The sequence below is a fragment of the Aspergillus tubingensis genome, assembly GCF_013340325.1.
Source record: "Aspergillus tubingensis WU-2223L DNA, scaffold_1, whole genome shotgun sequence".
Taxonomy (NCBI): domain Eukaryota; kingdom Fungi; phylum Ascomycota; class Eurotiomycetes; order Eurotiales; family Aspergillaceae; genus Aspergillus; species Aspergillus tubingensis.
The window spans coordinates 1,249,670-1,270,535 of record NW_023336275.1 but is presented as its reverse complement, the minus strand read 5'-3'; the positions used below and the strand labels follow the sequence as shown (position 1 = coordinate 1,270,535).

At 49.6% G+C, this 20,866-nt stretch overlaps 8 protein-coding genes across 8 annotated transcripts; 4 read left to right on the top strand and 4 right to left on the bottom strand.

Moving 5' to 3' along the window:
- Window positions 1-29: 29 nt before the first annotated feature.
- AtWU_00429 (2OG-Fe(II) oxygenase) lies at window positions 30-2,978 on the bottom strand (the record flags this gene model as incomplete). Its single annotated transcript, XM_035495545.1, has 4 exons — window positions 30-966; window positions 1,015-1,278; window positions 1,334-1,683; window positions 1,749-2,978. The coding sequence occupies 4 exons, from the start codon at window positions 2,976-2,978 to the stop codon at window positions 30-32; spliced, it is 2,781 nt and encodes a 926-aa protein (XP_035351438.1).
- A 2,297-nt stretch (window positions 2,979-5,275) lies between these two features.
- On the top strand, window positions 5,276-6,629 carry AtWU_00428 (uncharacterized protein; the record flags this gene model as incomplete). The annotated part of the gene is made up of 6 exons (XM_035495544.1): window positions 5,276-5,425; window positions 5,472-5,588; window positions 5,636-5,826; window positions 5,876-5,998; window positions 6,044-6,124; window positions 6,188-6,629. The coding sequence occupies 6 exons, from the start codon at window positions 5,276-5,278 to the stop codon at window positions 6,627-6,629; spliced, it is 1,104 nt and encodes a 367-aa protein (XP_035351437.1).
- Window positions 6,630-7,479: 850 nt separating this feature from the next.
- AtWU_00427 (carbonic anhydrase) lies at window positions 7,480-8,216 on the bottom strand (the record flags this gene model as incomplete). Its single annotated transcript, XM_035495543.1, has 2 exons — window positions 7,480-8,114; window positions 8,204-8,216. The coding sequence occupies 2 exons, from the start codon at window positions 8,214-8,216 to the stop codon at window positions 7,480-7,482; spliced, it is 648 nt and encodes a 215-aa protein (XP_035351436.1).
- A 2,807-nt stretch (window positions 8,217-11,023) lies between these two features.
- On the top strand, window positions 11,024-12,449 carry AtWU_00426 (kinase-like protein; the record flags this gene model as incomplete). The annotated part of the gene is made up of 5 exons (XM_035495542.1): window positions 11,024-11,214; window positions 11,279-11,601; window positions 11,654-11,955; window positions 12,039-12,204; window positions 12,262-12,449. The coding sequence occupies 5 exons, from the start codon at window positions 11,024-11,026 to the stop codon at window positions 12,447-12,449; spliced, it is 1,170 nt and encodes a 389-aa protein (XP_035351435.1).
- Window positions 12,450-13,221: 772 nt separating this feature from the next.
- Window positions 13,222-15,347, bottom strand: AtWU_00425 (mediator of RNA polymerase II transcription subunit 17; the record flags this gene model as incomplete). Its single annotated transcript, XM_035495541.1, has 3 exons — window positions 13,222-14,492; window positions 14,543-14,928; window positions 14,992-15,347. 3 exons carry the CDS (start codon window positions 15,345-15,347, stop codon window positions 13,222-13,224), a joined length of 2,013 nt encoding a protein of 670 aa, XP_035351434.1.
- A 661-nt stretch (window positions 15,348-16,008) lies between these two features.
- Window positions 16,009-16,548, top strand: AtWU_00424 (3CxxC-type zinc finger protein; the record flags this gene model as incomplete). The annotated part of the gene is made up of 1 exon (XM_035495540.1): window positions 16,009-16,548. The coding sequence occupies one exon, from the start codon at window positions 16,009-16,011 to the stop codon at window positions 16,546-16,548; it is 540 nt and encodes a 179-aa protein (XP_035351433.1).
- A 206-nt stretch (window positions 16,549-16,754) lies between these two features.
- On the bottom strand, window positions 16,755-18,417 carry AtWU_00423 (oleate hydratase; the record flags this gene model as incomplete). The annotated part of the gene is made up of 2 exons (XM_035495539.1): window positions 16,755-17,826; window positions 17,876-18,417. The coding sequence occupies 2 exons, from the start codon at window positions 18,415-18,417 to the stop codon at window positions 16,755-16,757; spliced, it is 1,614 nt and encodes a 537-aa protein (XP_035351432.1).
- Window positions 18,418-19,159: 742 nt separating this feature from the next.
- Window positions 19,160-20,718, top strand: AtWU_00422 (FAD binding oxidoreductase; the record flags this gene model as incomplete). Its single annotated transcript, XM_035495538.1, has 3 exons — window positions 19,160-19,297; window positions 19,357-20,512; window positions 20,567-20,718. 3 exons carry the CDS (start codon window positions 19,160-19,162, stop codon window positions 20,716-20,718), a joined length of 1,446 nt encoding a protein of 481 aa, XP_035351431.1.
- Between the last annotated feature and the right edge of the window lie 148 nt (window positions 20,719-20,866).

Here is a 20,866-nt window from a genome sequence, read left to right as displayed (position 1 = left end):
TGAGGTGTAGATCACCACTCTTGACGACGCTAACTCGGAACCACGCTCCCTAGCACAGGATAATCATCCAGAGCCTCAACTGGTATACCCGCAGGATGACCAACAGGAAGTTCAAGATTGGGGTGATTCATCAAGGAATAGTAACTATCTCCAAGAAGTTCTCTCAGAGAGCTATACAGTTTCAACTGTTCCAGCTGACTCTTTGCCTCAACAGCTCGTTTGTTCCATGCATATAAGTGGGAAACTGCCATCAACGCATCCGTTTTTCCTATTCGCAGCATGCCCGAACGGGGAGGTCCGATGAGAGTTTTGGTGAAATAAGCGTCGTCGAGGTAGCGATCAAAGTGTTTCTTGTCGAAATTAGCCATGAAAACATCGGTGGCCTTTCTCGTAGGATCATCGATGAAAGTGTCTAGCTTAAGCTTAGTACAGATATGGCAGCAGCAGTCTATACGGGTCTTGATCTTATAGTCGGCTGGCACGAGAGGAGGAGATTGGACATAGTCAACCACATATTTGTTCAGAACGTGTTTAACAAATCGTCGTTTATAAGTGGTGGAAGGGCTCCGGGACGTGATGACGTTGTCGCAAATATCTTTTACCACTGGCAACAGGAAGTCGGAGAAAACACGATCCATGTCGTTTCCTTGCAGATCCAGAGCAAACCCCGTGAGGTTATCGAATAATGCGGTGGTGTCGAGGTCCTTGATATCAGCTATCCGGAGCACCCTTACAATCGTATCCGGTTTAACGCTGAAAGTCAATGTATGTTTCCGGGAGTAGGCAAAGGTATGCTCGCGTTCAATATGGAAAGCGCGAGCAAATCGCGGAAAAAGATCTTTGATCATTGCATCGACCACACGTTTAAGGTCGTAATCATCCGGAGTGGAGTAATCATAGGCCGAGACAAAAAACGAAGCAAGAAAAGCGCTGTCCTCAATCTTAGTCTCCAGGAAAGGGTGGATTCTGGTATTGTTAGCGTAATAAGTCAGGAACCAGTAGGCGTCTATCTACCTTGCGAATAACTTCTCCCGGGGCAAAGTTTCTAGTAACACCGCAAGTTCGTGGCCATCACGAGCTGTGTCCCTCGAATGTATGGAGATCAATTTGCTGGCAGTAGTGATGTCCCAATCGAGCACGTCGGGCGATACCTCTCGGCCCCGTTCCTCGCAGCTCTCAATATATTCCCGGACCAAGCTATCAAGCCAGGCGTATCGCGCAGAAATCAAATTATAGATCATGGGGGAACGGCGTTGGGCCTGAAAGACATGGTCCACCCTAGAAAGTGTCAGGACGCACACGCTGTACATGGTATATGTGTATGTGAACATACGCTTCGCGGACAGCTTCGAGTCCATGTTTCGCCATGACATTCGCGATGTTAGTAATCTGAGAGGGCGAAACAGTGCCGTGAAGAGATTCAACTGCTTGGCAAAATAGAGCCACGTCATCAACGTCAATGGCTATCTGCATGACCTTGTCAATCATCTCGGATGGCAGCCACTCCTTTTGTAAGGTTATTTTGCAGGCCTCGACCAGATCCCACTGCGTAAAACCTTCATCAAGACATTCTGAGACGGAACGGTGGCACTCATCTAGAAGTTCTTCACCATTATCTACGGAGTTCTTCAACCGGTGGAGTATGAACGAAAAGCGAAAAGCCTTTGGAACAATTATGGCTCCCTATGACTATGAGAAGCGAACATACACCAAACACAGCGAATGTGGGAACCAAAAGCATGACTTACTGTCGCTCGGTAAAAATGAGTGGCCTGGGCACCCGCATTTCCTGTAAAGCCTTGATATTCTTCTTTATTCGGGTCTCGATTCAAAAAGAACCCGCTTTGGATAAGCAAATCCTCGTGAAATGGCAGATGCTCTGCGACAACAGTTCCGAGCGCATCCACTATCTTTAAGAACTCTAGATTGGTCTCCGTCACGTTTATCTCACAGTAAGGCTTCCGATGACGGCTATCGTATGGTTCCTCAGCTGCGCCAGATTCGGTCTTCTCAATATTGGCTAAGTATATGCCGAACTCAAGCCTCTGGCACGCATGTTGCAGTTGTGCAAAACGAGCTTGGTCAACTCCTTTCAGTCGATCAAAGCTGAGCTCGGCACTAGTATACTGATGCTCGAGAGCGTAGACGAGTGCTGGCGGGCAGCAGTGATCGACATAACGATCCCAAGCTGGGTGGCCGGGGTGAATCTGTTCGTCAATGCGAGAAGCCCAGAATCCTAAGAGAAGGGCCAGTTTGTCTGTCTGGACAATGGGCATCCTAGCCCCAAGCGACGGGCGATGGATCAGATTGTACACTAGAGCCACTCTATATCCAGAGATGACCGGCTTCACCTCATGGATAACATCCGCATACCAAGCAGCCCAGGAAAAGCTAAACTCTGAGGATGGCGCACTTCGCCAGTTGATCTTGGTACCACGGTGGGATACAATGAGATCTCCGCCTTTGTGCTTCGAGGGAAGACACACTACTAATGTAGCAAACATGCCATCGGCCTTCTCAGAATCTTGGTGTGGGAGGAAGAATGCGCCTTCTTCGTAAATCAGTAGCTTGTATAACTCCGCCTTGACCTCCTCCGATTGAGCAGTCAGACCCAGGCCGGTGACGGCGTCATTCACCAGAATACCAATTTGCTGTTGCCAGTGGGGATTTTGAAGGGAGAACTGGCCAGGGTCGAGCTGCCATGTTTTGCGGACGGATTCGTCGACCAGGGTTTCGGAACCTTTCCCGTAGGGACTGCGATCGCAACACTGGATGATGGCTTTTGCATCATCGGCTGAGATGGGAAGTCGAATATTGCCTACGCCTGGAATGTCCAGGCCAGGCAAGGCAAGGCCCAGCGAAGCTTCCCCGGCTAAGAAGGATCCGGAAGATTGGATGGTGTCCAAGGTGAACAAGAGTTGTTGCTTGAGGTCAAGGTGGCCATCATCTTCGAGCGATTCATCCGAACATGAACTCATATTGCCTCTGTTACTTGCATGAGCTGGGGTGGTGGGTGCCGAGATAGAGGATGTGGTGTCAAAGTTCAACTTCGTAGGGAAGAGGGTTATCCGGTCGCGACTCGCGTCGCGTTACATGCTGCCATTAGTGGCCATCGGGCAAAAACCAGCCATCGCATCAATCCCTGTCACCTTCACATTTTATCACAATTGTTATTATGACTCGCCCAATAGTGTGGATGTCTGGATCAAACTTGACATTCTGTAGTATACCTGCCGGCAGGCCGGACATTCTCCTACTGCGTAGATACTGGAAGTGGAAACGCGACGACAGATTCCATCCACCGACAGCAAACCCAACACCACTCATCCAGGGATCATCGAATGCGGTTCCGTGATACTTAATCCTCCTTTGACTCGGACAATATCTCCTTAACTTGTGTGGAGGCGTCTCCGGGGAGAAGATTCCGAGTGCTTAGTTACCCCTATTCCTCCTTCAGCCGTCAAGTTCTATATATAGCTTCAAGATCATCCACGCCAATCGACCCCGACTCGAGAGTGTGATGCCTGTCGATCAACGGATCAATAACCGCGGCCCGGGAAGATGTAGATGCTGAACTCCGTACAAATCGACTATTTAGAATCAGAGAAAGGGAAAATCCACGTCTGACCAGCTCACCGCAGACGCAGTCTTTTGGCTCGTGCCCTGCGCCGCCATGAAGCGTAAAGCTTGGTAGCAACATAGCAGCATGCAACATATGGCATCCTGTTCATAGACGACCGACACGAGGAATAAAGCTCTTCACGCAATTTCCCTGGGACAGACGTTCCATGGATCGAATTCGGGTCGCGCAGTCTCCGGTTCCCCCGCCAGTTGTGACTCCTCCCGTCCCAAACACACACACACACACACACACACACACACACACACACACAGCAGCCCCTGAACGCCCTACTGATGGACTAGTAGGTGCCCCTGCAGGAAATTAGCCGCCATCCACTGGTTATCTATGATCCAAGGATAACTAGTAGTGGGTTAGTTTCTTCCATCGGGCAATTAGCCAAAGAGAGGATGTCAATTGTCAATCCCGCGCAGATGGGAGCCGACAGCTCGGGTTCCCCGACTCTTCCCTTGGGACGGATGGAGAGGTAAGAAGTCTATTTATTTGTGTGCGTAAGTCATCGACCCAGAATTGGATGCCTTGGCAGCTTTCCAGTCAACCTCCATACCAATCGGTAAGAATTCCTTGATTGGCGCTCGGTCGCAAGCAGTGGGGATGAGGGCAATCGGAATTCCCTGATGGCGTTTGGACGGGACAGGCGTTTCCTGTCTAACTGGATTTAGGGAATCGATTGCGACTCTGTCCTACTGTGTTGCAAGCTAGCAGTTGCCCGACGAGTCATGCTTTCTCCCTGCAGCGCTCGTCGTTTCCTAATCAATTCCTTCCATCCGGTTGGGGTGACCCAGTTTTTGTTGCTTTAGTGCGTCAGACATGCAATTGCGGGGACTACCTTTAGGGTTCCCGGCGATTATCGGCAATTCCATCTCCCCTTCAATTTTCTCTTGCGAAGCGCTTTCTTTATCCCGGGTTATGTTGCCAATTCAATAGTCAGAATAGCTGGACTCTTAGCCTCTGTGGCAAATACGACCTCCACGCAGTAATGTTCAAATGAACGTGGAGTGGACATCTCGCTTAGAAGCTGCCAAGACGCCCGGAGACCACTCCAGGACAATCGCTATCAGTAATTTCCCCGTTCCCCTCCTGCGGCCAAATGAGGGTCGCAGAATGTTCGACCCTCTCCGTTTCCAGGAGTTCTAGATTGGCAGATCATGGCGACAGCGGTGTGTCATCCGAGGGTACGCATGCTGTTGGCAGTCCTGATCCACTTTCCGGGAAAACCTTTGCCTCGCACCAGCGAGTCAGGGCATCGACTTTAACCTGTCGGACGTTAGCGCAACTGTGGGGACGCATGAATACAGTTAGATGGGCTCCGTTTGTCAAGCCAAACGGGCGATCACTTAAGGTTTAGATAGCAAAGGGGGGCACTCGTATTCCCGGCTACCGAAGTGGAAGAGATGGCGACTCCGTGCCACAAGCCATAGTTGTCTCGGCGTGCTCGACGATATCCCTAAAGAGTATTAGACCAGGTACTAGCAGGAATTTCACCAGAGCTGCCATGATGGCGGCGACTTAACATAACCGTATTAACTCCCCACTCATGTCCACTCCCCCATGTTGCCTCAAATTTATGTCTGACACCCATGTCCTTGTCTGCACCACAAGGCTGATATTGACTCTGCTTTCAATCGTGACGCCATGGCCATCTACGGTGGTGCAGCGCCTTCGCTGGCGGGCAGTGTCATTATGTTGACGACGCTGGCATTATTGACTTATGGCCTGCGGGTTTACTGCAGAGTGACCAGGAAGTCATGGAGTGTGGAGGATTGGATCATGACGGTTGCATTGGTGGGTTTAGAGCCTTGCAGGTCTTACTGGTGGCTAATTTTCCAAGGTTCCATTCGCCGTGCTGGTAGCGGGATGTCTTGGTGGTGCTTTCAATGGCATTGGTATTCGTGATTCTGTATTGGCAGAGCCACAGAATGTGAAATACCAAGGAGAAGGACAAAAGGTAAGAACTGTACGAATATTATCAGCTACATCGGACTGACCCTTCAGTTTTTCCTCATTTTCGAAGTCGGTTATTGTTCTGCCATTATTCCCATCAAGCTCAGTATCAGCTGGATGTTGATCCGAGTGGCCGAAGGTCGCAAAGCGTACCTCTACGTGCAATACGTGGTGATTGTTGTCTTTGTGCTGATGAATATCATCGCATTGATCTTTATCTTGATCAACTGCATCCCTGTTGAGTACGACACCCGACCTATTTGAGCGTAACAACCGATGTTGACTTTACAGGGCGGCCTGGGATACCTCACTACTCGCCAAGGGAGGACACTGCCAGCCATCCTACGTGTTGGCTGATGTCTACTACGCCTGCACGGCTGTTAACATTCTCACTGACTGGGTGACGGCTTTCATGTACGACCACTTCCAGCTATTATCGAATACCACTGACTGAAGCAGGCCCGTACCTCTCCTATGGAATGTCCAACTGAACCGCAACACCAAGATCTCGATTGTCGGACTAATGGGCCTGGGTGTCTTGTATGAACAATTTCTTATTAATTTACACACTGGTGAGCATGAACTAACTATTGGTCTCCCCAGCGCCTCTATGTCCGCCTGCGTCCGTCTCAAATACACCGTCGCCCTAACCAGCCAATCCAACTACCTCTACAGCGTCACCAACGTGGTGATTTGGGGATTCGCCGAAAACGCCCTGGGCATGATCGTCGGCAACGTCGCAACGCTGCGCCCACTATTCCGCGTCCTCCGCGACCGCAAGACATCGTCGAACAACCGATACAACTCCCGGGGATACTACAGCTCTCAGCGCACGGGACCGGCAAACATGTATTCTCGCAATTACGAGCTGGCTGAGCAGGGGAAGCATACCAACAAGATCACCACTACCTCGGTACCCGATCATACGCGACGACCTAGTCAGATGAGCGATGGAGATAGTCAGAAGCAGATTCTTGCGGGCGGAACACCTCCAGGCGATACGGATATTCTTGTTAGTCGGCAGGTTATTGTGGCGTATGATTAGCATTTGGAGGTTGGTTGGCTGGCTGGTTGGAGTTGGGGTATTGTATACTACATTCTTTGCATACATTTCCTTTTTGTTAATAACGATAAATACTACAAAAAAGTCACATATAGAGATTCAGTATCTTTATAAGCATGAGTGGGCTCATAGAAACAGGGTAAGATTTTTAATTTATTGCTGGGCTAAGCAACGCCAAGCCTTAACGGCTGCAGTGGGGGACTCAATATATGCGCGAGTCAGACAATCATTTATTACCACGCGGGAATGTGATGGATCATACGATCAGGACTGCACAACGTGGTCAATTAGATTATTCTCTTCTCTCTGTAGTCTTCTTGTGTTTGTTCTAGAAGTTGATTAGCCTGTCTAGTACTAGTGGTAGTATGTGGGGTGGCACCACCGCGAACTGCTATATTTTTGCTACTATTGTTACTATCTCAAATTTCGCAGTAACCGGTACACTCCATGGATTTGGTTGACTACCAGAGATTGTTCTGCGAAGCTTGCTTAATTCATATTCTCTTTGATATGGTGCATAGTATATATATCATATATAATTGTGTCGATTGGCATCATACTATTCCTCTACCCTAAATACGACTTGGGGAATCCAGTTAGACACAGCGAGCAAGTAATCGCACCATATACACAGATAGTATCATCAGCCTCATTTAGACAATCAGCAGGCAGTAAACTGGCTTTATCATGATATCATCAGATTCTGCTAATATCTTGAACTTCTTCTCACTTCTCCCACTAAATTTCTAATGCAACCGTGAAATCTATACCACCCCATAATATACAATAAAGTACAACTTAACATCCACCCACTCACAAACAACACCCTACTCTATTCCACCTCCAACTCCCTAACCACCCCACAACCCACATCATACACCACCCCATGAACCTGCACCTCCCCCCTCTCCACCGCCTCCCTCACAACCCCCATCCCCTTCAACACCCTCACCCCCTCCAACACATTCAACTCCACCAACCTGACCCCCCTCTCATACTCCCCATGTATTCCCCCCAACTCACTCGCATGTCTATCCCTAACCCTCTTCACCGGCCTCAACCACGCATCCAGTACACTCTCATCTCCCTTCCCCTCCTGGGAAGAAGAACTAGCAAGAACAGCCCCAACCCCCCCACAGCACGTATGTCCACAAACAACAACATGCTTAACCCGTAAATGACACACCGCATACTCCACCACCGCAGCACAATTGACATCCTGGCTATTCACCACATTGGCGATATTGCGATGCACGAAGACGTCGCCTGGGTTTAGATCGAGGAGAGTGGTCTCCGGACACCGTGAATCGGAGCATCCTATCCAGAGGATTTGAGGGTGTTGGGCGCGCGCGAGGGTAGGGAAGAGGGATGGGTTTTGGAGGGTAGTTTTTGCGGCCCAGAGGTGGTTGAGGGTTAGGGCTTTGGTGTATGTATCTCCTTCTTTTTTGGGGGTTTGGGGTGTTAGGTCTGTGTGGTTGGTTGGTTGGTTGGTTAGTGAGAGGTGAGGGGTTGATGGAGGGAGGGAGGGAGGGAGGGAGGGAGGGAGGAGGATGTACCTGTGACGGCCATGGTTTATGGGTGTATACTTAGTGGTATATTGAAGTTAGAAGTTGGTAAAGATGATTGTAGAGATGACTTGGTAGTATGTAGCAGAAGACTGACGATGAGGAATGAACTAAATACTTATTGACTTCTCATACAGAGTGCTACATACCTTTCCTCCCTTCAGACGGGGATACTGCCAAGTAAGCATGCCGTATACCCGTCCCCTTTCCATCCATCATCTATCACCAGATGATCTAGATTGCATGATATGGATCGATCTATACACATGACACTGGCCCTACAGCGCATAATCTCTGCGTCCGGCACATCCCATTCGCCAATACTATCCGAGCACAGACTTGTTGCACCATCGTTGAGGCATATACACATTCCGTCTGTATGGATATGATATGCGAAAAGGGATGAGGATGAGGGATTAATATACAGATATCCAAGGGATATACTTCCGAGGTAATCTGGATCAATCCATCGGCTATTGCGGAAATATAAATAGTAGTGGTGATGCTCTTATCAGGTTGATAAGGAGGTGAAACGCTAGTGTTCGGGTGTGTCGGCACTGTCGAGTTGTTTCGAGTGGTTGAGTAGCCCCGGACGTGGCATTTGGATTACTGGGATTCCACGTATGTGACGGTCATCTGGTCATTCTTGGAATGCTGGGGATAGCTAACCGTACATAATTGTGCCATCAGTTAAGGAAAGCTGAGCTGGTTGTTAGGAGCGGCCCACTATAACGTGGCCACTAAAAAGGCAGGACATCAACATCTGCCCAATATTGTAAGACACGCCAATTACCAACGAACTCTCTTAGCTCCGAGATGTGGCGCTGCTACGAGATGTCTATTCTCGCAGACAGCCATGAGATAATTAGAATGAACATGCAAGGTTTTGGTATTCTATGGCACTAGAAGACAGGCAGGCAGGTACATCATCTGAACGTGTAGAGAGAGTGTGGCACAAATGCAGTCTATGGAACTATGGAGATGGCTCGCTGGCGCGTGTTCAGCTTCATATACCAAATAAATCAGTTGCATAAGGGTCAGCAATACAAATTTCCACAAGTTGAGTCCGAGGATTGGACTCCAGTCACAAGCAATATGCGAATATCCAAAAATCCTGCACAAGAATATGACTAACAGACAATGAAAACTGCTAACGAGAAGTAACTATAACCGTCCATGATATCAAACAACAGTGCTTCAGGAGCTTTACACCACAATCAACACTACCAGCATTGAATTCCAACATTCAACCAGTTGCAGGTTTTAACGCCTGATGTCCCCCTTTTTGGTCGTGCCTGATCCATCTGCATAGATATGGCATGTCTTCTTGGCCCTTGTGCCAACAATTTCCGCACTGATGACCCATTCTTTATCTGCAGGATTGAAGTGAGATTGATGAACAGGGTTGTCGCCGCGGGACCTGTCAGCTAGTTAGATGGGTACCATTGCAAGTCCGGCGAATACCTGCTTGATGTTGACGGAGTGTATTTTTCCGAGTCTCTGATATCCCTAATCAGTAGATGATTCTCTTAGACTAGCCAAAAGAGGAGTACTCACAGATTCAGCACCACCACCAGGCTGGGTAAACTTTTCCACAGCAGCCTTCCAGGTGTCGGATAGCCTGTGCCTATCAAATCCAGTCCACTCAAGAAGGGTCCGGACTGTTGTACTGAAAAGCCTAGACATGGTGACAGCCACAGTCGAACAAGAGCTTTGTCAATGAAATGGGGGCTTGAATGAAGTATAATTGGAACTGATGTGTGAAGCTTGAAAATTGATTCCGGGATTCTTATCTACTGGGAATTATGGAGGGTGATGGTGCCCAATTTATGCTCTTCTTTCGCGCAGCGATCGGTTCAGCTTCTACTTCCTTCAAGATAATAGAGCAAGCCTTCCTTTCCTGTAGGCGCATCTTGCGATTCCAATCGTATAACTTTGTCTGCCTTGACCTAATCTTAGAAGTAATCAAAAGGCTGAAACCCATATTTCGAGTCCTAGGTTACTCTGATCCAATACATTAGACGATGGTCTCAATAATCTGGCTGTTGCATGCCACATTCATAGAATTGCCCGCTTTCGATTCTATCAGCCTCGGAATCAAAATATTCATGGGTAGCGATCCTCGCGCTTAGCTGGCGGGATGGGCGCGCACGAGGGCCTATCGTGTGCAATTGGCGTGATTCATAAACTTTCCAGTCAGGTGCTGATGGTAGGCCATGGCATCTCCTTTATTTGCGGCTTTCACAGCCTTGCACTCGGGCGGTAACCTTAGGGCGCAGATAACCAACCCCAGTTCTTCCATGCTCAGTGCCTCCCAAAACTGTAACACCGGCGCTAAGTAGACCGAATTATTTGTGTGCAAGGTTAACAGTGGTCGCTGAGATGGAGGCGAACATTATCACGACTGACGCATAGATGGGGCGGCGCGTCGCCTAGCCAATAGAGCCAGTTACAGGTATACGGTGTCCGCACCCAGCGACAGCACTTGCGTAATGAAATGAGATATAGCGGAAGCAGGCGAGCCAGCTAAGCGCCGAGGACAGGCCCAGCCAGATGAACGCATGCTATATGCTAGGGATAGCGATATCCGACCAGACTACCTGAAACAGTTAGAATGATATGGGTGAGGTGGGTTAGTCATCACATGCCATAAATAGCCTAACCCGCAACTACATGCATCCTCACATCCTCCTCGTCAATTCCATGGAGGTCTTGCACAAGCGTTATATGACTCTGTTTCTTGTGTAATTCCCAATGGCGTCGCTATTAAGGTTGGTCAGAAACTCTTTCCGGAGGGCTCCATCCCCTCCTATGTGTTTCCCGACCAGCGGATGGGAGACGATCCCTGCGTCGGAAATACTTGACGAGGAGCGATTCGATGGATTCAAGAAGGGGCAATATTATCCAGTGAATATCGGGGAAGTTTTCGCCTCCAAGTACCAAGTGGTTGGCAAGCTGGGATTTGGCGTTACTTCAACTGTCTGGCTTGCACGTGATCTCGAGTAAGTCTGATCTACCGAGCAGTTCTCATGATTGTAACAAGCCATGATGTGTTAATGCAGCCAGGGGCCATCGATATGTGACACTGAAAGTTTATACTCGGGATGAAGACAATGCAGAGGAATTCCAGATCTATAATCACTTGAAGGAGCACAAGTCATCCCACCCTGGCTATGCGCACGTGAGAACAGCTCTGGATTTATTCACCATTCCTCGTAATGGAGGCAATCATCACTGTCTTGTCCAGCAGCCCATGTGGGAGAGCTTCCGCCATCTGCTTTATCGGAATCCCACACATCGGTTTACCGAGGATTTACTCAAAGCCGGTCTCATGCAGATATTCCTTGCACTGGATTACCTGCACACTGAATGCAAGCTTGTTCATACAGGTACATAAGTCCCCTTTAATTATGAATGATACGAATACTGACGACTGAGAAGATATCAAGAGCGATAACATTTTGCAAGAAATTGCAGACAGCTCCATACTTGAAGCATTTACCAAAGCTGAAATGGACAGTCCCTCTCCCCGCAAATTTGTAAATAGCGCACCGGTGTATGCTTCGCGGCGATTCGAACTACCCAAAATTTTCGGACGCGCAGTATTGAGTGACTTTGGATCTGCGGTACGAGGCGATGAGAAGCAAGATCATGATGCCCAGCCCAATGTTTACAGGTCGCCGGAAGTGATGTTGATGACTGAGTGGAGTTATCCCATTGATATATGGAACGTGGGTGTTATGGTACGCTATGCTCTTCTTGGCTGTCGATAGCTCTCCTTATAATTGTCGTTGTCGCCGTGCGAGTACTAACACGGAATCACTAGATATGGGATCTATTTGAGGGCAAGCATATGTTCTATGGAAATGACCCCGACGGGAAAGGGTACTCTACCCGTGCGCATCTGGCAGAGGTGATGGGTCTCATAGGACCTCCCCCGTTAGATATGATCAAGCGTGGAAAACGAAGTCATGAATTCTTCAACGAAGACGGTATGTCATAATTGTGTACCTTGTCAAAGCATGGGGGACTTACACAAGTTCGAGCAGGGAAATGGAAACAAGATATAGCAATACCGCAGACAGGGGGTCTAGAGGAATCAGAAGAGTTTCTCGAAGGCAGGAATAAGAAGATGTTTCTGAATTTCATGAGGGGGATGCTCCAGTGGCGCCCAGAGGACAGGAAGACGGCAAAGGAGCTCCTCAAAGATCCCTGGCTGAATGAACAGATACAGTAAAGTTCATTTTGTGTCAGATGGTAGGGAATAAATCGACGCTGTACTTCTCCAGAGCCTGTGCAGTTGGGAAATATTAACGCTCTGGTCTTGGGGGGACATTATCATTGTAGTTGTGGAAAGCATGCGGGCACTGCCGCCACGGTCTGGCTTATCTTTACTATGCTCTCTTCTATGATTTCTATTAGCGAATACGCAGATTAATCGGTAGGCGCTTCAATTCGGGCAAACCCCCATATTTTGGTCACTATGGATATACTAGTACCTTTTGAGCTCCACCTCGGACCCTCATTGGTTGGCTTGATCGCCTTGTCAGAGGCGTCATAGCGCTATTCCACGGTAAGGAGCATTCTGGTACAGGCTAGTGAGAATAGAGTTGCTGCCAACCTACCGGACACCAATGGCATAGATCTAGTTGGACGCTCAACTAGAACTCATTTGATTCTCTTCCCCTGCTTGTCTTTATGTCGCTGTGTCACTGGCACACGTTAATTAGTCTAGACAGCGCATATGGCTTCAATGTGAATGAATGCACAACGTGAAAACATTCCCTCGTCCCGCGTCTCCGAATCCGTCAGGCGGTCATCCTAGCTATTTCAAACAAGTAGGTTAGTTTCATGGAACTGTGGACAAGTCAAACATTTGTGCCAGATATTGGAATAATTTGTCATGGGTATCAATACATAAAACACCTATCTATCCAGGAGTTCGCCACATGCTCCGATTCTATCTTGAGGGATATTCCTACGTGCTCAGCATACGGGACGGCAGCTGCTTATGACTGCTCCCGCGACACCTCAGCCACAAACTCCATCAAGCCAGGCTTAGAAGCTGTCTGGTCCGATGTCCATGTCTGGGAATGTAAACTCGGTGCCTTGGTGGCGCCGGATCGGCCAAACCCTTCAAGCCCTCGAAGCGGAAATGTTTCCACCTTCAATTCCTCCCGCGACAAGCTAATCTTCAGCTTCTTACTTTGGCCAGTGTTCGATAATGCCAGCAGTTCACCGTGGTGTGGGTATGCCGCCTCCCAGGTCAATTGCTTATCTCCCTCGGCGCCCTCTTTCTTGGTGTTTTTGGCCGTCTTCGAGCCTTGAAGCGCGATGGCCGACACGATGTCCAATTTCACGAAATGCATGAGAGCTGCGGCTGCTTCATTCTGCAACCCAATCCGACTGGGAGGCTGCACTTCGGGATGGTGAGGAAGGTCTATGGAAATGTCGTAGTGGGTGCCAAAAGGCGGTGATACCGGGTTGGTACGGATTTTCACGCGGAAAGAGCTCTGAGGGGTAATCAGATGGCCGGAAAATGTCGATTCGAAGGGCATCAGGAACTGTTGCACCAGACTCTCTACCTTCGGGACAGCCTGCACCTTCGGGAGGCTGACAGACGCAAAAGGCAGGGCGTGGAAATCACGCGCGACCCCTGCCGCGCGGAGAACCCGGTAGATATCATTCATGAAGGACTCCAGCCATCTGACGTGCGAGCTGTGTTGGAGATACGCCATGACGGGGCGCAAGAGCTGATACTCGGGGGTATGTCGACGTTTCTGGGAGAGCGGAGGCGGTGGTTGGGTTCTGCGTCGCAGGTTCTGACGGTGTGCATACGCGAGCAGGATCCTAATAGAGTGTGAAAGCCCACTGGCAAGGACGTCGTGTTCTGTCGACTCGATCTTGTCTTCGTCGGGCGTTTCACGGTCGGCATCTACCAAATCCAGCAAGATCTCTTGCTCTTCGGATATCGGTACACGGACCAGGTTTTGCCGAGTCGTCACACCATGACTTCCCATAATACGTGCTTCGCGCATCAGTTCATGGAATAGCTCCTCCTCATAGACTGTGTCGCGAGCCTGCAAGATCGTGCGCTCAACCGAAGCCGCATCGGGGATCGGATCCGGCATCTTCGAGCATCCCGTAATTTGGCCGCGGTGTTTCACACGCACTCGAACCGTCCTCGTCTTCTGCGGCGCCAGCCCCTTATCCAGTATCAAACTTCCATTATCAGCCCTCCGTAGAGCAGCAAGACCCCGGTCGCGGAATATAGGCGTGGCTATACAACGCAATTAGCAACAATCCACCGTAAGCAAGTAGCAATCCTACCTTCCAAGAACCCATATTGTACTCCCAGCGCAGTTCTCTCGCGAGGCAACCTGCAGACCTTCCATCCCTTCTCCTTAACCGCCAGGACCTCATCCCAGTATTTCGTCTCCGAAACGACCTCTTCTTCCAGTCGTGTCGCCGAATTGAGCAATTTATTCGCAGCAGCATTGAAGTTCTGCGCCCTCCAACCCCGCGACACAGTCTTAACATCCTGCACAGCGGCCTCCGACTTCGGCGGCGGCTCTACGATCTCCGCATTCAAGGACCCCAGCGGCGCAACCTGCTTCAAGAACGTCGACATAGAAGTCTCCGCTTGACGAGGGGTATGCTTCGAAAGCAAAAGCGAAACGAAATCCAAAGCGAACAGAGCTTCCATATGCGCCTGCCTTCACCCGCAGCAAACCATTAGCTCCAATGCCCACTTATGCCAACAGCAGACACCTACTTACATAGCGAACTGCAAGATCTCGGCCCGCCGCTTGTACAATGTTTCCAGACGCTCAGTCGAGTCCACGTCCTCGGCGGGTTTATCTTCCTCGTCTTCCTCCTCCCATGGGTCCTTGTTCTTGTCCTCTTCGATCTTGGCAAGTAATGTCTCTTCGTTCACGTCGCGGAAGGAGCCCCATCGGGCGTTGATTTGGGCGATCTCGATTGGGAGGGTGTCGGGGCGGTCGGGCTTCTCCGTGAGCGGGCGCAGAGGAAGGCTGAAGGAGTCGGCCATGGTTGTGGTCCGCTGCCGGAGGGCAGGTTGAGTTGAAGGTGTATTGTTGTTTGATAATGGAGTGATGGTGACGGATGATCGCATGGCTGGTAGGAGGCACGTGACTGCTCTGGAGCTAGGGGCTAGTCCGGATATGGACTGGTGTGTATGGTGGGTCTTTATTTATGCCTCAGGAAGAAATCCTTATGGATATAGTGCCATTGGATATATTTCACTTTAGGGTCTCAATTGCTTCATACACATCACCAGCTTTATTTACATAGAACTTGCCGTAGTATGGGCAAGACTGATGGCTCTCATTGTCTAAACATTGCTCAGGCCACTCTTCATAAGGCATAACCGGTGGCAGCGTCATCGGCGATAGCCAACTCGATAAGTATAATATCCTAAGATGCTTCAGCATACCTAATATGTGATTATGTGAACAGTAACGCCTTCCATATGTTATACCTCACTGTCCTATACAGTTACATGGTATTATGCATCTAAATTGGACGAAAACATAATTATGATCAAGCCAATCATATGCGAAACCTAGCTACCCCGGTACTACAGCCGGAGAGAGATACCTATAGGTGGAACACCCATGCGATTCAAGCACATCACATGCCTTCTCACAACTACCCAATACACCCCGCTTCTGCCTGAGCCTGCCAATACATTCAATCAACCTGAATATCCCCTCCAAAAATATCATCAGCAGCCATCACCTCCATACACTCACCAAAAGCTACACCCATCCAACATGCCCTCCCGCAAATCCAGATCCAACCCCAAATCCAACCCCAAATCCAACCTCCCCCGCAACCGCTGGTCCATGTACCCAGCCCTTCACAGCGACGTCCTCAACCACCTGAGCTCCTCCCTCCCAATCACCTCGCTAACCTTCCACCCCTTCGACGACGCCAGCAGCAGCAAAAAAGAATACGACACGAACATCATGGGCCGGTTCGTCTGCTCGAACGACTCGTGCACGTCAACCGGCTGGACGAGCAAGAAGATCGCCATTACGATCCGGCTGTACCCAGACGACGAGTACAATGCACGGGTGTATCATCAGCGTTGTAAGAAGTGTAATTCGCTCAGTCGGCCGTTTTTGGATGAAGATAGCTATGCGGAGAGGATTGCGTATCGCATGAAGAAGTGGTATGGGGTTGATGTGGAGAGGCCTGCTTATGATGAGAGGAAGAGGACCAAGCCGCATAATAGGGAGTTGTGTGAGGGGTGTAAGGCTGGGAGGTGTTCGTTTGCGGAGGAGGTGTGGGATGAGGATGATAAATGGTAGAAAGGGAGGGGTTTGATTGGTAATGGGATTGGTATTTGGTCAGTCTGGTGTTATGTCACATTAAGTAGGAGCATGGGATATTGAGCGATATTTGCAATGACAATGACAGACATGATACAGTTTGCTTGGGTAAAGAGTGCGCAGTAACCATGAAGAAATACAGCGATAGACAAGTACTTCACTGATCCTAATTTGGAAGGTATCGACTAAGCGCCTCCAAGCAAATCAAAAACAGATAACAAGAGGTGTCGTTCAATCTTGGGAGGATGCTTGTTCAGCTTCATAGCTGAGAACACAGCCATCTGGGCACCGCGCACGCTGTACTCCATACTCAAAGTCGTATCATCCTGAATCTCAACATACTGTCCCACCAAGGCCAAGTTCTTGCTCTGGGAAGGCATGACTTCAGGGCGGAAGTCATGACGACGGGGCATCAGTGGTGCCGTGGCCATGGGCATCAGAACAGGCTTCGTGATCGAGTTCGGGAGTATGTCATCCACTGGCATTCCTAGCTGGGATAGCACCTCGGTCAGAATCTCCTTGCCAGAACAATGACACATGGGCTTGTGGACAAAGTTTCCAGTCTTCTCGGGATGCAATCCATAGCCCCAGAATACATCGACGGAGGAGGGCTGGTCAGAGCACACGGGCTGACGCGGAACGCTGATGCTAAGGCCCCAGTTGCTATCGGAGAAGGAAAGCAGAGCCCCCGTGCCGGGTTTGTTGTTGGTTAGTTTCTCGTAGCGTTCCATAAAGTCGCTGTTGCGGAGGGTGACTGTGAAAGACTCTAGAGTCGACTGGTCAACGTTGTTGTGAAAGTTGAACGGGTTTCCATAATCCGTAGAGGCCTGCATTAGGTCGATCCACAGGCCCCAGTCATCATCCAGGAACTCTTTGCTATGCTGGGGTACAGGATTCGGGGCCTTGTCGTTCGATCCCCTCTCGGTTGCAGAAGTTGTTGATCCAAGGGTAACCATGACAAGGTCCTCGGGCCTCACGTCGATGGTCTTCTGTTCGCCGTTATCTTTGAGAATGATCCCGGAGACGGTAGTTTGGGCCTCTTTCGGGTTCATCTGCAGGCTTGTGACCTTTGCGTTGAAGTGGAAGTCGACTCCCTGCGATTTCAAATATGATTCAATTGGCATAACAACTGACTCGTAGATTGTATACTTAGTTCGATCCAGAGCCTTCACGTCATTCAGGCGTTCAATTTCGGCCAGATGTTTGCAAAGACATCTTCTGAACTCTGCCAGGCTGTGCCATGGCTGCATAGCGAAGCTGTATACCATCAGCCTTGTAACAGTGGGAAATCGTTGTATCAACCTACGTAGTAGACCATAGCGTCCAAAAGTTAGTCTTGAAAAATGCTTCATCGAAGACGTCCTGGATGGCTTTCTCTCCGAGCATACGCTCATTCTCAAGCATCAATTTGATCAGTTCCATTCGATACTTCGGTCCAATCTGGAGATGCTTGGAGTGGAGGCATTCTGGGCCTTTATCTCCATGTTTTATGAGACGTGTTGGCGCTGCCCGTTTGGGAGAGGTTGCCCGGTCCAACTCCTTAATGCTATCAAGGAGTGACTGCTTTGGATTATCGGTGCTGGGAACAAGGGAAAGAAGGTGCTCTACACATCGATCATGGAAGTAAGGCAGACTTCCAGTGTACAGAACGTAACCGTTCTCTGCGTCGCCGCAACTTTTGATGCCGCCACCTGCGTGGGAGTGCACGTCAAGGATATGGATATTCGCTGCAGGAACACCCGCATCGTGAATGAGGTGGACTGCACCGGCCAGTGATGATATTCCACTGCCTATGAGCCAGGCCTGCGTGGTTTTTGGATCCCGCTTCAATCCGTTACCGCGGTTCATGTTGACTATATTGATTACTTCTTATCCTTAGTTGTTGTAGGTCGATGATTTAAAAAGATACAAGGGAACTAATTATCTGTGTGAGAATAACCTGTAGAATCGTAGACTATGTACTGAGCAGGTTTGGATATCAGTGGGAAGTGGTTGCAATACTTTGGAGTGCTCAGAAGCCACAGTGTCATGATATCATCACGAAGAACCGACTGTCATGAGACGGGATGCAGTATCACGAGAAACCGGAGTACAAACAGCATAATCGGTGCACCCAAAGGATGGTATTTATGACTATTGGCCGGAAGGTGTCTTCCATTTTCGTCAGCCCAGGAGAGCTATTTAGCAGATCCCCCCACGTGTGGGAAGGGCCCGCGGTTGGGGAAACCTTAAGTTGTGCAGCTTCGTGATCTAGGCAGAGCCATCCATGGCGGGATCAGCCACGTCTAATGGAACGTCGGGGATGCGGCATGAAAAAGCCGTCAAATCGTATGATTTGCGTCAAGCAGTTGATACGTTGCACGACTGTAGAAGATTTGAACGTCCTAGTGGCCAGCTTGGAGGCGTTTCCATGTCACCTATGTAGGTCTTCTCATCTACCAGCGAAACAGCGACCGTCTGTTGGCACTTGACAGAACATGCAGATAAGTCGGTTCCCATCTCCTGCTGTATGGTCGGGGCTACAAATCTCTTGTCGATTTGATGATTTCCACGGTGAACCAACCGAGGTCGTGTAACCAAAATCTCAGCCATGCCGTTCCTGTCATATGCCCGTGCGCTGGAACTGAGGAGGCAATTGCAAGGAACTAGAGCTGAGGTTATCTGTATCGGGTGCGATGATTATGCGACGAGCATTCGGCGATGGAGTGACACCTGCGAAAAAGAAGCTGTATGTGACTACTTTCTCTCTCCTCCGGATCGCTTGAATATTGTTCTGACCAAGCACAGGGTGCCGTTGTACGTGTAGCAAGCACAGCAGAGGTGGCCGAGGTGGTCCGCTTCTGCCGGAAGAATCACATCGACTTCGTGGTCGAGGCTGGTGGACACTCCACCACCGGGGCTTCTTCGTCGCATGGGGGTGTGGTGATCAGCTTGGCTAAGATGCGCAAGGTCTTGACAGACCCTGCCTCTGAGACGGTGTGTGTCCAGGGAGGCGCGACCTGGGATATGGTCAATGATTCAACTGCTCCTTACGGGCTAGCTGTGGTAGGCGCCATGACCAGCCACGCTGGGGTGGGCGGCTCAACATTAGGAGGTGGCTCCGGATGGCTAACAGGGCAGTACGGTCTGATTTCAGACCAGCTGGTGGGTGTCAAGGTGGTCCTGGCCGATGGCACCATTGTTGAAGCATCAAACGAGGATAACCAGGACCTATTCTGGGCGATGCGCGGAGCAGGACAAGCTTTTGGTATTGCTACTGAGTTTGTATTCCGTGCCCATAAAGTCCGAGACGAGTTTTTCGGAGGGGTGATAGAGTACGATGTGGATAGGCTACCAATGCTTGTCGATTTTGCGAACGAGTTCGATAGACGTCAGGATCCGAACAGTGGCTTCTACTTTGGATTCGCATATTCACGAGTCGAAAAGCAAATGGTATTGCGGGCCGTGGTTTTCTACGACGGGTCTGCGTATCAAGGCGGAATATTTTTTGGCCCCATCCTATATCAGAACCCTCTGATGAGCCCTCTGACCAACCATACTGGCATGAGGACGTATGTAGAGATGAATGCATTTGCTAATGTCGACCCAGTGCCAGAAGGCCGCAAAAGCATCAGTGGTGCAAACATCATGCGACCGCTCGAGACAAGCCTTTTGCAAGATCTTTACATTCAGCTCGCTGAGGCTATGAATGCGTACCCCCGTATGGAAGACAGCGTGTTGATGTTCGATATTTTACCATACAAAAAAACTGGGGAGATTCCTGTTGAAGAAACCGCGTGTGCCAATCGAGGGTCTTATTACAGCGCCAAGCTCTTATTATGTTGGCATGACTCTGAGCTGGATGCGAAGATGCATGCTTTTCAACGGAGCATTATCTCCAAAATCTTGGAAGCGCAACGAGGCATTCCTGATGATCAGGTTGTGGCGTGTCCCAATCTTGCCGGTAAGTAGCTATGATAAAGCTGTGCATAAAGAGCTCTCTTGCTAATGTCTATAGGACATGACATTAGTGCCGAGAAACTGTTCGGTCCTAACCTGCCTCGATTACAGAAGCTGAAGAGGAAGTATGATCCACATAATGTATTCCGCAAGTGGCATGATTTAATTGCACCAGCAAAGTCACATGTAGAGCACACGGACAAATCATAGGGTCTGACTGAACCCATTCATGTGAGGGTTGTGCTAGTCTGGTGAGAGATTGAATAACAAAGTTGCTTCATCCTCATAAAGAACAACAAGGCCAGTCTTCAATCGCCCGATTGTGTGCTATGTCAGGCAACACAGGACGTAGAGGCTC